Source organism: Crocodylus siamensis, chromosome 1 (genome assembly GCF_052110815.1).
Source record: "Crocodylus siamensis isolate JL-2025a chromosome 1, ASM5211081v1, whole genome shotgun sequence".
NCBI classification, from domain to species: domain Eukaryota; kingdom Metazoa; phylum Chordata; order Crocodylia; family Crocodylidae; genus Crocodylus; species Crocodylus siamensis.
In genome coordinates this window covers 374,904,594-374,918,727 of record NC_143395.1, presented here as the reverse complement: position 1 = coordinate 374,918,727, position 14,134 = coordinate 374,904,594, and the positions used below count along the sequence as shown (strand labels likewise).

The following is a 14,134-nucleotide window of genomic DNA, read 5'->3' as shown; positions in this document are numbered from 1 at the left end:
CCATCCATGGACTGGATTGTTAGGTGCAGTTTAAATGGGGACTGTGGATTCTTATCCCTTTACCTGGATTAATTTTTGTGACCCATTTGGTTCCTATGTAGTCTTTGTTTTTTGCCTCTCCCAGCACTGCCTCTTTTCCCCTCCCTTTCTACCTTATATTCAAATCACTCTCTCTATTTCATAAACTGGTCCATGCATATCCTTTCACAATATGTCCTTTTGTGAGTTTTGGCTCACAAAAGCTTGTGCTATAATTTAGTTCTAATGTAGTTAATTTGTAAGGTGCAAATCTACCTTGCCTTCCATTTTAGTTGTTTTCCAGATCTTTTGCCACAGAGCTATGTGTCTTTATAGTGCATTTATTATGATTGCCTTCCTCAGTGCTCAGAAACTATTTAACACTGATAGAAGCAAGGATCTAAAGAGATGTGAGAAATAAGGGTTTTTTTTTTGGTGGTATCTTTTATTGGACACCAGCTGTGTTGCTGGGATATTAGACAAGCTTTTCAGCCCATAGTGCCCTCTTTCAGGTCTGGGGAAGAAGCCATTCCGGCCTATACTAAATTATTAGATGGCTTGTTCTACTTGAAAAGATTAAGCCATGGGAGTTGTACCTGTCACTCAATTCATCAATAACAAAATTATATAGTTTACATTGTAACACTTCTTTTTTTCTCTTTTGTTTTTAGTTGGTTGGTGGAGAATTTGATCTAGAGATGAACTTTATTATCCAGGATGCAGAAAGCATTACATGTATGTCAGAGCTTTTAGAACACTGTGATGTAACGTGCCAAGCAGAAATCTGGAGTATGTTTACAGCCATTCTACGTAAAAGTGTCCGCAATTTACAGACCAGCACAGAAGTTGGCTTAATTGAGCAGGTACTGCTGAAGATGAGCACGGTGGATGACATGATTGCAGGTATAATTTCTTGATTGATAAATGTAACTTTAATGTTTATTGAACAATCAGATATTTATAATGTAGTAGTTACTTATACTTACATAAGTTATTTAGGTAGTATAGAATAATCTATATGGCACCAAGTTTAGATAAGTATAGGAGACAAAGAATGTAAAAAAATGTTGATTTAATTTAGTTAGCTTGCATATTTATTTTGAAGAGAAAAACAGGATCTTGATAAAATAGGGCAACTTTCAAAGTATTTAAGAACTTTTCTCACATATATTATTGTATGTCAAAAATTATTACAGTATTTAGAAACTGCATAATTGATACCAATTATAAGAAAGATTAAAGAAAGAACAATGTTATGGCTCACTTTCACGTTGTAGCATTCTTTATGTGGTAAACTGAGAGCACACTAGAAATAATTATTCATGTGAATTGAATATTGTATTTCTGGATAAATGTAATCAATTTTATTTGATTCTATTTAAATTTTGCTGCCTATCTATTAAAATACATCTGTGTTCTCTGTAGTTTGCTTTTAATTTTTGTTTCACCACCTTATCATTTTTTTCTCATTTGTTTTTAATATCATTTCTTTCCTGATAGTAAATATAAAACATCTCATTTACACACTTATGCAACTAGTGGAGGTTAAGGACAATGTTGCACAGCTGAGCTTTCTAATTTACCATTGTGTTATGTCTTTAATTCATATCTTTAGTCATTAATCAGTTTTAGTTGAAAATAATCTTAGGTATTCTGGAAAGATGGGCTGTTTCCACTTCTAAAACATGATTAGTAGGGGTTTCAAAACAGTTTTACATTTTGATTCTTTGTTGTTGCTGGGAGGAAATGGAATAAGAATTCAGTAAGCCATCTAATCTCTGTCAGCTCATGGTCTAGTAAGCCCTGTTCTATGTTTTCTAGTTTTCTGTTTAATATAGTACACTTGACCTTTAAAGAAGAAGTCTGCATAATATTTTTTACTACATGATGAGTTTCTTTTCCCATAAATTCCAGCTGCCTTATCAACAGGGATTCTGGTTTTCTCTGATGAAAAAATTACAAATTCTAGTATTTAAAAAAAATACAAATTCTCTGATGAAACAAAATGCTAATTCTCTGATTTAAAACCCCAAATCCACGACGAAAATGAAAGTCCACTATGTATATAGGTTTCAGTTGAACACAGTGTTTTATTGATATATTTACAGTTTTAAAGCAGTTTGGAAGCCTACCAGTACCTCAGTCGGTATAATAAAATATATTCTAAATACCAGTATATTTTGGCATTTGATTTTGGGTTTTTCATGATGGAAAATCAAAGCTCCTGCTGAGACCACTCTGCATACCCCAGGGAATTATGCACAGAAAAATTCAAAATTGTGCTCAGGAAAACTCAAAATCATGCAAAATGAATTACATTTATTTATTTATTTATTTACAAATTAAAGTAAATATAACACTATTTGAACCTTCTTTAGAAATATAAGCGTGTACTTTGTATGGTTGGGGTGTGTGCGGTGTGTGTGGAGGGGATTGGTGAAGTTGTGGGGATCTGTATGCGGTTTGTGGGTGGGTGTGGGGTTTGTGGGAGCATTTGTGAAGTGGTGTGGAGGTGTGTATGGAGTTGGTGGGCAGGTGTGGGGTTTGGCCAGTCACCCAGCAGCAGCAGGCAGTGAGCCCTCGGGGCATTCATGGCTGTGGCAGGCAGAGCACCCAGCAGCACATGCCTCTGGCTGAGTCCCAGAGCCTACACATGGTGGCATGGAGCTAATCCAACCTGCTGGTGCATGTTTTTGGACCAGACTGGGCTGGCACCATGCCAGCATGTGCAGATTGCGGTACTGCAGAAGGGAGCCATGCACCATCAGGCCAGGCAGGCTTTGTGCCTCCATGTGGGAAAAAACTGGGGGATCCAAGCTGCCCATGGATGCAAGCAGTTGCCCACCTGACCTGATGGTGCATGATTCCATGCCTCCATGTGTGGCTTCCTGCCTGGCCCGATGGCACACAGCTCCCGGTTCATGTGCCATCGCGCTAGGTCTGCCCTCTGTATGGGATTTTCCATGGACACTTCCCTGCTCCCTCAGCCCCCACCTGTGTATTCCTGCCCTGCCCTTCACCCACCCTGCTTGCTGTTTCCACAGCTCCCAACCCTCCCCCAGCCCTGGTAGTTGCTTGCACCCACCCCACAGGGCCCTCCCAGCCCTGCAGGTGCCCCACATCCCTGACCCTCATGCCCCACTTACCTCAAAGGCTCCAGGAGGGGAAGTGAGTCTGAACCAAGCCCTGTTGACTGAGACTCTCAGGCCTCACTCCTTCCCCCTCTCCCTTCCTCTCGGGACAGGGCTTAGTGTTTGCTGCCCTTTTTGCAAGAAGCTCCTACAGGCTAGAACTCTGCCAGCCTGGAGAAAGCTCTTTGTAAAAGTGGAAAATCCATGCATACCTCTATTAAAATGAGAAATCCACTTTTTTTCTCTGTTAAAAGGGGAAATCCACATTTTTTTTCCATGGGAAACAGAAAACCCAGATCCCTGCTTATCAAATAGGAACTCCAACACTTAAAGCTTATCTAGATGATTATTTTATGTCCACATTTTTCCAAAGTGCATTGGAGAGGATATCAATATGTAGTTTCTGCCAAAAATAATTTAGAGCTTAAATTTAGGTAAGAGTTATTATCTAATCAGCAGAGGAGATGGAAAAGGATTAGGATAAAAAAGAGATGAAAATGTCATTACTCAGGCACATGCATCTCAGGGAGAGTAGTCTTCAGAATATGAAGCTATAATATTAAAAAGCTGTATTTAATATAGGCAAAATTAGATCGATCAGTGAAATATTCACCACATTTTGCAGTCTTCATAATTACAGTTTTTATTATTTTATATAGTATATTATTTACTCTTTTCAGAGTCCAAGCATTTATTTCACATCATTCAAAACTGTAGATCAAATCATTTCTACTAAGGAGTAGGAACTGGTTATCCACTTTTAACATTACTAAGGATACAGGGACAAATTATCACTTTGCATGCACATAGGTACTTGGACCCTCATAAGTGTCTATCAGCTGATCCAGTAGCTGTCCTGTTTGCTCATTCCCATTAGTAAATAAAGCTAAACTTTGTGATTTAACTCTGACTGAAACAAATAATAAATTATTAGTGTTTAGCTTCCATTTACTGCAAAATAGGACAGACAGATGAAAAAGCTACAGTTGATTCATCTGAGTGGTGGTATGTCCTCCTCTGCTCAATCACGGTAATTGTTCTGTTTGTTCCTGCAAGAGAACACCACAGACTCTTGATCTCTTCGTGTAAATGCTTGAGCTCAGTAGGTGTTTTGTACTGTGTAGTGAAGGTCCACAAACTCAAGACAGTGTTTTGCAACTACAGATGCTTTGTCAAACATGCTCTGTTGCTAGAACTTTTCAAAATGTTGAAGTGGTGCCTAACGGAAGGGGCAGTCAAATTCCAGGTCACGTAGTTCTGACTGAATTATACCCTACTCTTTTTGTTTCTCCCCTGAAATCCAGGAAGCCAATGTTACACAGATTCCAACTCTACAAAGCCATCAAACAAACAGTTGAGACTTCCACTTCCTAGGACTTCATGTAGTTTCTGAGAACAATCTCAATATAACTCTGGTGGTGTCTGTGTTAGAGGCAAAAGCTCAAACCTTTTGTGTAATTAATGATTTTAAAATTCAAGATAGTGTTCTATTCAGGCTATTGAAGTGACTGGGAATTAAAAAGTACTTTGAGGTTGCAAATATTGGCAGAAGTCCTGGATGTCCCATCAATGAATGGCAAGAAAATTCATTCTATTAGTTCTTCTAAAAATGTTTTCCTGTCTCACTGTATCACTTGAGAGGTTTGTTTTGGTTTTTTTTTTTTGGGGGGGGGGTATGGGGGGTTGTTTGCTTATTTTTTGAGAAACCTTCCATAAATGTATTCTCATGTTTCACCCTATGGAACTGAAAAGGGAGAAACTGTATCCTCCAGGTCTATTTTAAAAAGATACAGTTGTTTGTCATAATTCTGATAACATGGGAGCTCAGAACAGATGCCCATTTCCTCAGAAAGGGTTGCATACATGGTGAAAAAGGATTGAAAGTAACAGAAGTCCATTGGACCATTAAGGAAGAATGAATGGATAAGAGCCCGGCAGAACTTATGAAGTTTTTGAAAGAAGGGAATGTGGGCATACCAGAGTTTAGCCATTGTGCTTTTACCTCTTCTACCTTCTCCAGGTGTTGCCTTTATGGTCATTAGAGACATTGGCTACTGACAGCTAAAAGAAAGTATCAGCAGGGACATTTAGGAGTTATTCTTCATCATGCAGCTATTATTTGCCAGTGATAATTCATGTAGTGTTTGTGCTTTACTCAGCTCCAAATCTAAGTTGATTTACAGACATCAGGGTCAAAGGTGTAGCAGGGTAACTGTGATGCACAGGGTAGTGCTGGCTGCTGCCCCAGGTACCCCTTTCCCCCTCCTTTAGCTTTACTACTCCTCAAGGTGATTGGATGTCTTTAGATCTTGCCAAAGCTTCTTTGCCCTGCCATTCCTATCAACTTTTCCAAAAGGATGAGTGTAAAGTTTGGTATAGTGAAGATTCTCATTGCAAATTATTGCTGTGTGCTAGGAAACTGGTGCCATGCTTTTCCAAAAATCTCAAACAGCCTGTCACTGACGGGCTCCATTTTTGCTGATGGCTGTTGTTCGCTGCAAAGGTCAGTGATCCTTCTTGCATGCCAGCAGTTGTTTTGAGATGTACCTAGAAAGACACTTTTTGATCAGAAAAGAACTGACATATGTTCTGGCTAAAAAGCACTTTGCACTGAGAAGGAAGTTGATTCTTTTTGGGTTGTAGTAAGTCATGAGCTACCCAGCATTTGAAACACTTCACTTTCTGAGATTGTGCAGAAGCTATGCTGGGAAAAAAAAAGAAAGCTTTTATTGCCTTCAGAGTTAGGTGACTGCCAGTGATACTTTGTCCCAGAAGCACTGCCTGTCTCAGTTCATCTGTGAATACCAAGGGTGTTCAACCTTCAGCCCACAAGCCAAATCCAGTTGCAGAGCCATGGCATCCAGCCCATGGGGATGCCCATGGGCCAGAAGATTTGGCAGTGGGCAAGGAGTAGGCAAGGGCATTATGCAGCCAGGTCCAACCCTGCCATACAGCAGGATCAGGGTTGGGCCCATCCCTCACACACCTGGATCAGGCTGGGATGCTTCCCATTTTATCCTCACACGTGAACATCTGGCTCAGGGCCAGAAGCTTGCTCCTCTACCCACTGTGTGTCTAGATTGGGGCTGCTCTGGTCTACCTCTACCCCCTCCACATGTCCATATTGAGAATGGGCTCCTTTCTGGCCCCCCCCACATATCGGGATCAGGGCTGCTCTATCTCCCCCTGCTCCCTGTGCACCCGGATCAGGTCCAGACCGCTTTCTGCCTTTTTCCTGGGCGAGCAGTTTAGGCTTGGGCTGCACACCCTGCTGTGGTCAAATCAGGGTTCTGCTGCACCAGTCCAGTATACCAGATCAAACCCACCAGTTGAATCTGGCTCATGAATAGACCTGGCACTGCCCATGGGACAAAAAGGTTGGGCACCACTGTATATAATGTGTATATAATGATAATTCCATGGAAGAGATGTTGAGCCATTCAACAGTGTAGACAAAAGATTACTAAAATGCCCACATAAGTGAATGTCAGATAGTTTTAACATTTATACAGCATTTTCTTTAGAGAACTGTGAAAAAGTTTAACTTACAGGACAGCACTAATGGTGGAGGGTCTCTGCTACAACATATTCTGTGGCAGGACCATGCAACTGGCTGCCTATGGGCAACATGCCTGTGTGGGCTTGAACTGTGGCCCATGGGAGTTGTTGACTTGGCTACCAGAGCTGCTGTGTTGACCCAGCTCCAGAACCCAGGGGGGAACGCTGCTGCTGTTCACCCTTGTATCACCTGCCTGCCACTGAATTCACAGTCTTCATTTGCCACTGGTGACTCAAACCGGCAAAATGGGAAATTGTGAGTGAGTGGTGGCAGCATTCAACCTCTGTGTTCTGGAGCCATTCTAAGTCACCACTTGTTACCAGAGGTGGTTCATCTGGCCGATGAGAAGGCCCATGCTATCATAAATTAGACAGCCTTGTTCTAGGATTGGCAAGGTGGTCTACTGACTGACAGTTATATGACTTCAGTCAAAAATATTCCATAAAGCCAAAAAACATATTACTGTTTCTTTTCCTTGAGTCTCACTTCCTTTTTTGCATTTCAGTCATGCTGTTGGTACTTACTGTAAACCTCTTAGTTCTTATGTTCCATATGTACTTGAATCCAAAATGACTTTGAGTTTAAGATACTTCCCCTTCCCCTCAGTAATTTGTAATTTTCCATGTATAGAACCTAACTGTTGGGAGTTGTTTTAAATTTGTTTCACCTCCCTGCCCCTCCACCCCACTGCTGTGGCAAGGAAAGCAGCGGTCAGGGGGCAAGCAGATAGGCCCCCACTCCTTGCCCCCTCCCTTCCTGCCCTCCTCCATGCTTCTGCTTGCCTTCCTGCAAGCCCTGCCCCCACTGCTCCCACAATCCCTGAACATTTGATCTTCTGTGGCCTGTACCTCCTCCCTCCACCCCCCCACTTTCCTTCCCCATCCTGCTGTTTACCTTCTATGGTTACTGTAGCTCTGAGGCACTTGGGTAAATTTTATATTTTTGTCCAGACTGCAGATGAGCAACAATAGTTAAAAAAAAGTAACTTTTACTATTTTTTCCTATTTCCTTCTTCCACAAACATAGTTGAAGAGTTTTATTCAATAACCTAAAGCACTCCTCACAATTCATGCCCAGTAGGTGATGAGTAATAAGCAAATGAAGGTGGCTCTTAACGTGCAAACATTTAGGTTACCTTCATTAATGGTACTGCTGCATCCTTTCTCTAGAGACGTTAATGAAAAATAACTTTTTGTGACTGGGTTTTGTTTAATAAATTCTTGTAGAAGCATATCTTAAATCTTGCTTGCAACATTTAATCCAAACCTGGTTTATACATCATACTTAACCCGTCTCCACAGGATCATGTCACTGATGGCTGCTTAGCTTTTCTGAAGGTTTACTCAGTTCATAAGCTATTAAGTTTTATGAGAAGATCATATAATTATAAAAAGTGTCTAATCCCGTTTTGTAAATAAGTGAAAATTGAAATTAAGGGGAGGAAGAAGAACAGAGAAATACCTTTTCTCATCTTTAATATATTTTAAATACTAAATACAAGAGGTTTTACTGTAATAACTACCATATCTCCAGTCTATCTATGAACTCTCTTACTTCCATACAAAATACTCTGTATTTCATCTATAAACACATCTGAGAACCTTGAAAGAATTCATAACTAAGCCATGTAGCAAAAAAATGAAATGGTAGTGTTCTCTTAAGTAGTATTGAGCATAACAACTAGACAGATACAATGTGGCATTTACCATTAATGTTCAGTCGGTATTGTGTATGAGTTCCAGTTGGCCTTAGTTGGCTCATTTTGAACCTTTTCTCCAGCAGAAACTGCTCCTTGGAATGATCATTTTTTGTATTTCACCTCTGAAGGGTTAAGCAACTTTTCTTCCTGCTAGTAAAAGTAATCCCAGCTATTAGCAGTGTAAGGCTTTGAAGAAAGTCAGAGAGCATACTAAAATCCAGGATCCTACCAATTATCCAGATCTTTAGTTTTAATTAAGATCTGGAATCTGAACTTGTTAATTTTGAACACCACTTATTCCAAAAAAATTAAATTCTTACTTCCATTTACCTTTGTAGTAATTTACCTTGGAGATGCTGTAGTGGACAGTAATCATACATTAATTCCAGAACACTGCATAATTTTATTGCTAGTTTGAAGGGTGGTCTCTTATTTCTTTTTTCATTACTTTATTTGATGCTTGCAATGGAAAATTCTGAAGTTTTAATGTTGGGTAGCAAAGCAGAGACAAAATTGCAAAACCCCCGCAATTATGAAGTATAGGGATGCAGTACATCCAGCCTAAAGAACTTTGAAGCATATGCATCTTTGCTCCAAAAAACTAAAAACATGCTACAAGTTTGGTGAAGGAGCCCCTTTAAAGGTTATAGTTAAAAGACTATAAATAATGAGCTATAAGTTCCTACCATACTACAGTGTTTTGCAATACTATATGTGTTTGTGCATGTATCTGCTGTTTTTTTTCCAAAGACTGAGAAAATTAATTCTTAAAATAGATATGTAGTACCATTTTTATTTAAACACAGAACATTGTAATAGGTTGGTTGGACATGCTGGTGGTTACATACATTAATTAAGGAAAGTAATGTAATCTGGTTTAAATATTTTAAACTTAACGGAATAGCTGCTGTCAGACTTGTAGTAGTAAAAATGCTTTGATAAACTAAAGAATTCAAAGTTCAGAATAACTTTATTTTCCTTTGAAGATCTTCTAGTTGATATGTTGGGGGTTCTTGCCAGCTACAGCATCACTGTCAAGGAGTTGAAGCTTTTGTTCAGCATGCTTCGAGGAGAAAATGGAATCTGGGTAAGCTGTGATCAGATAAAGTATTAAGTGTCAGTGCATTAGTGCCTGAGGTTAGCATAAAAAGCCTCTGGGGGCATATAAAGTTGATTTTTTTTTTTAATGTTGATTGAATGACTTTTTAAAGTTTCTTGATAACTGTTTTAGAATTAATTGACTATTTTGTTTGAAAACAGTCCAGTGGCTAATGTGGCCTCTAGAATGTCTGTACTAAATGGTTGTATTGACATTTCTTCAATTCTGTTGTTTTAACAGCCAAGGCATGCAGTTAAACTGTTGTCAGTCCTTAATCAGATGCCACAGAGACATGGTCCTGATACTTTTTTCAACTTCCCAGGCTGTAGTGCTGCAGTAAGTGTTTAACCAAAATACTTCTCTTTCTGGAAACAATTACATGTTTTTCTTTAGGTTGGACTTGGAGACTCTCAATAAAAGTAAAATGGGGGTGGGAAAAAACTGGAGTAATGCTGAGGAACCACTCACCTTACAGGATTAAATTCTTGGAGATGGGGGATGACGGGAAGGTAAATATTAAGAGATGGCTAGGGTCCCCCCTTTTTATGAAAAAGAAAGCTTTCTATAATAAGAAATTATTAAAATATTAAATATTAAAAGAGCAAGTAATAGTTTTTATGGGAACTTTTTAAAACATTTGTAAACTAGTCTCTTTATTTGCCACATAAAAAGAATGCATTATGGCAGGACTATCCAACTTCCTAGCATTTGGGGGCTGCATGCCCCACAGACCACACTAGTGGGGCGTGCACCAGTGGGTGTCATGGACCCCTGGGGCTGCACATTACGTAGCCCAGTGCTTCCCAAACTTTTGCTCAGCATGACTCCATTTCCTCAGCATGGCCCCTTGCTCCCAACCTGCAACCCCCTACTCCCTAGGTGCCCTTTACTTCTGATCCACAGCCCCTGGCCCTGCCAGTGCTGTTCACTCCCAACCTGCAGCTCCCCAGTCCCCCCAGGTGCCCCAGAGCCAGGGACCACAGCTCCCTAACCCCCTCTCCTCCCCTCCCAGCAGCACCGAAGCCCTGGCTGCTGCCTGTGGGAGGTGGTAGCTGCTGCAGCCTGAGCGGAATGTGGAGCCCAGCTCCTGCCCCGTCTCCCCACCTCCCCTCCCCTGTGGGCAGCATGTGGGAGCAGAGCCTGTGGTGGGGAGAGGATGCAGGCTCCTGCTGTGGTCTTGGGGCTCCCTGCCCTGCTGTCCCCCACTAGGGGCTCCACGTCCCAGTGGACAGGACCTGGCACAGAAGGAAATCCTGTGCTGCCATGGCCACCAAGCTGAGGTGCCCCCTACCCGCCTGGCAGCAGTAGGGGCACAACTCCGTGCCACCACTGGTGCTGCACCTCACCTTGGTGGCCATGATGGTGTGATACTCCCTGCTGTGCTGAGTCCTGCATGGGGTTGCGGAGGTGGCTGCTGCCTGGAGCTGATCCAGTCCCATTGCAGCCCTCTGCCCTGCTGTGGGTACAGAAATCTTGCGACCCCAACTGCTGATTTTGCATCCCCATTCAGGGTCACAAGCCACAGTTTGGGAACCAGTGGTGTAGCCCCTGTTGTACTGTGTGACCCCATCCCTCTCCATTGCACCATGAGTCCCCCTGCTGCACCACATGCCCAAATGCCCCTATCCCCACTATACTTCACATTTCCTATTTCTCCACTGTACATCCCAGTGTGCCCAGCCCCACCCTGCACTGCACATCATGGGCTCTTCTGCTGCATTGTGCCTCTCAGGTGCCCTCTTGAGCTTCCCCAGCACTGCAGCCTGCATGACAGTGCACTGCCTTGTCCCTGGGGCAGGGAAGGGGAAGCAAGCGGAAGAGGGAGCCGACCAGAGCTCTTGGTTCCTTCTACAGCCGGACCAATGCAGGGGGAGCAGCAGTTGGATGGAAGCCTGGGACCCACAGGTTAACCCTGTGTAGGTTGTATGTAGCCCCCAGGCCACCAGTTGGACAGGCCTGCATTATGGAATGCAGTACTATAAAAAGTTTGTTGGCTCTAGTTTGTGATAACACTAAAAATTAACCCGTGACTTAACTTGAAATACCTGTGAATGATAAATACTCCACTGCCTCATGCATATTTACTCTGTGCTTGTATAGGGAGGTATCAGTATCAGTTGCCCCAGAACTGATAAAACCTTCTCAGTAGCAAGATACATCTTTGATATGCACTTTCCCCTTGCTATACCACTGTATTGAAATGGCAGTACTAAATTTTTGCAGGAATTAGTAACAACTCTAAAAATGAATGCCATTTGAGAGGAATGCACTTATGATTTTGGTGCTATTTGGTGCTATCACGGCTTTACTAGTGCTCATGGTGCTCGGGCCAGGTGCCAGATGATTGGAAGATAACCAGCATGGTCCCCATCTTTAAAAAAGGGAGGAGGGAGGACCTGGGCAACCATAGGCCTGTCAGTCTTACCTCAATCCTAGCTAAACTTTGAGAAGATCATCAAGGAGCACATCTGTGATACGCCGGCTTCAGGGATGATGCTCAAGGGCAACCAGCATGGTTTCATTAGGGGCAGGTCATGTCAGACCAACCTGATTGCCTTTTATGATCAGGCCACAAAAGCCTTGGGTGCAGGTGTTGCCATGGACGTAGTCTTTCTGGACTTCAGCAAGGCCTTTGACACCATCTCCCACCCCATCCTCATTAAAAAACTAGGTGAATGTGTCATTGATGCCTACACAGTCAGATGGATTGCAGAGTGGCTGAAGGGACGTACTCAGAGGGTGGTGGTGGACAGGTCATATTCAACCTGGGGAGAAGTGAGCAGCGGAGTCCCCCAGGGCTCGGTCCTTGGGCCTGCACTGTACAATGTCTTTATCAGTGATTTGGACGATGGGGTGAAAAGCAACCTGTTTAAATTCACTGATGATACCAAAATTTGGGGTGAGGTGAGCACGCTAGTAGAGGGGGAAAGACTGCAGCAAGACTTGGATAGGTGGGCTAACAAAAACAGGATGCGTTTCAATACTGACAAGTGCAGGTTGCTGCACTCGGGCAGTAGTAACCAGCAGCACACTTATAAGATGGGAAACTTCCTTCTTGAGAGCACGGAGGCAGAAAGGGATCTTGCAGTCATTATTGACTTCAAGATGAACGTGGGCCGACAATGCGAGGTCATAGTTGGCAGGGCTAACTGGACCTTGTCGTGCGTCCACAGGTGCATCTCAAGCAGGGCCGAGGAGGTGATCCCCACCCCCCCGTGTGACACTGGTTAGGCTACGGCTGGAGTACTGTGTCCAGTTCTGTGCGTCCCACTCCAGAAGGGATGTGGACAACATTGAGAGGGTCCAGAGGAGGGTCACCCGCATGATCTGGGGACAGTAGGGCAGACCGTACAATGAGAGACTGCAGGACCTGAACCTGTTCAGCCTTCGCAAGAGAACGCTGAGGGGGGACCTGGTGACTGTCTATAAACTCAGTGGGGGGGAGCAGAAGGGTTTGGGAGAGACCTTGTTTCTTCTAGCGCCCCCTGGCATAACAAGGAATAATGGCCACAAGTTGTTGGAGAGTAGATTTAGATTAGACATCCACAAGAACTACTTCACAGTTAGGGTGGCTAGAATCTGGAACCAACTCCCAAGGGAAGTGGTGCTGGCTCCTACCCTGGGGGTCTTTAAGAAGAGGCTTGATGCCTACCTGGCTGGAGTCATTTGAGCCCAATTTTTCTCCTGCCCAGGCAGGGGTTTGGACTCAAAGATCTACAAGATTCCTTCCGACCCTACTTCTATGATTCTATGATATTCTTTTGTATTTGTAGTAATGCCTTCCCAATAAGGAAAAAAATCCCTCTACCCCACAGAATTCGTGATGCTTTATCAAATCATACTACATCTAATTTTAAGAGGATTCTTGTTTTTTTTTGTTGTTGTTCCTAATACAATTTCTTTCTCCCCTCCTCAAAAAATAGAAAAATAATTAAGAAGGTCTCCTACACACAGCAAACTACTTCAGAGACCTGCATAATTAAGGGAAATGGCTTTCATACTTCAAAAGCTGAATTGAAATTTTAACATCTACAGGAATAATTTATTTTTACTATTTTTTTCTGAATATTACTTCTTGGCAAATGTATTCAATATCTGACTTCATCTGACTCCTCACATTTTCCATGGATTTATGTGCATAGAGAATTGAAAACAAGAAAATATAACAAAGTAATAATTCATGCACTTATATTACAATTGTAGAATTTTTCTTGCACCTTTTTACAGTGTTTGCGCCAGACACAGCAAATCCACACATTTACAATTAGATAGCTAAGAAATTTTACTTTAGATAGCAGTCTTTTTTTTAACAGAGAATAACAGCATTAATATTAATTTTCTTTTCTTTATTTTAGGCAATTGCATTGCCTCCCATTGCTAAGTGGCCTTACCAAAATGGGTTTACTCTTAACACCTGGTTTCGTATGGATCCATTAAACAATATAAATGTAGATAAAGATAAACCCTATCTCTACTGGTAAGTAATTCAAAGCTATATAAAATTTTTCATTTTGACCTACACAAATGTGTATTTTAAAAACTTTTTTTGTTAAAGCTGCTCCTTTTTGCTAACCTTTGCAGATTTGAAAGTCAGTTTACTATGTTATAAACTCCGACGATTGTGTGTA

General features: G+C 42.0%; 1 protein-coding gene across 11 annotated transcripts in view; it reads left to right on the top strand.

Annotated features, from left to right (window-relative positions):
* Positions 1 to 14,134, top strand: part of NBEA (neurobeachin) — an 835,610-nt gene that overhangs the window by 139,954 nt on the left and 681,522 nt on the right. For all 11 annotated transcript variants that reach the window (XM_090027554.1, XM_090027509.1, XM_090027581.1 and 8 more), the window contains exons 2-5: positions 690 to 921; positions 9,394 to 9,494; positions 9,747 to 9,842; positions 13,862 to 13,983. In XM_090027554.1, coding sequence (XP_089883680.1) covers positions 690 to 921; positions 9,394 to 9,494; positions 9,747 to 9,842; positions 13,862 to 13,983 — 551 coding nt within the window. The remainder of the gene's footprint in view (positions 1 to 689; positions 922 to 9,393; positions 9,495 to 9,746; positions 9,843 to 13,861; positions 13,984 to 14,134) is intronic.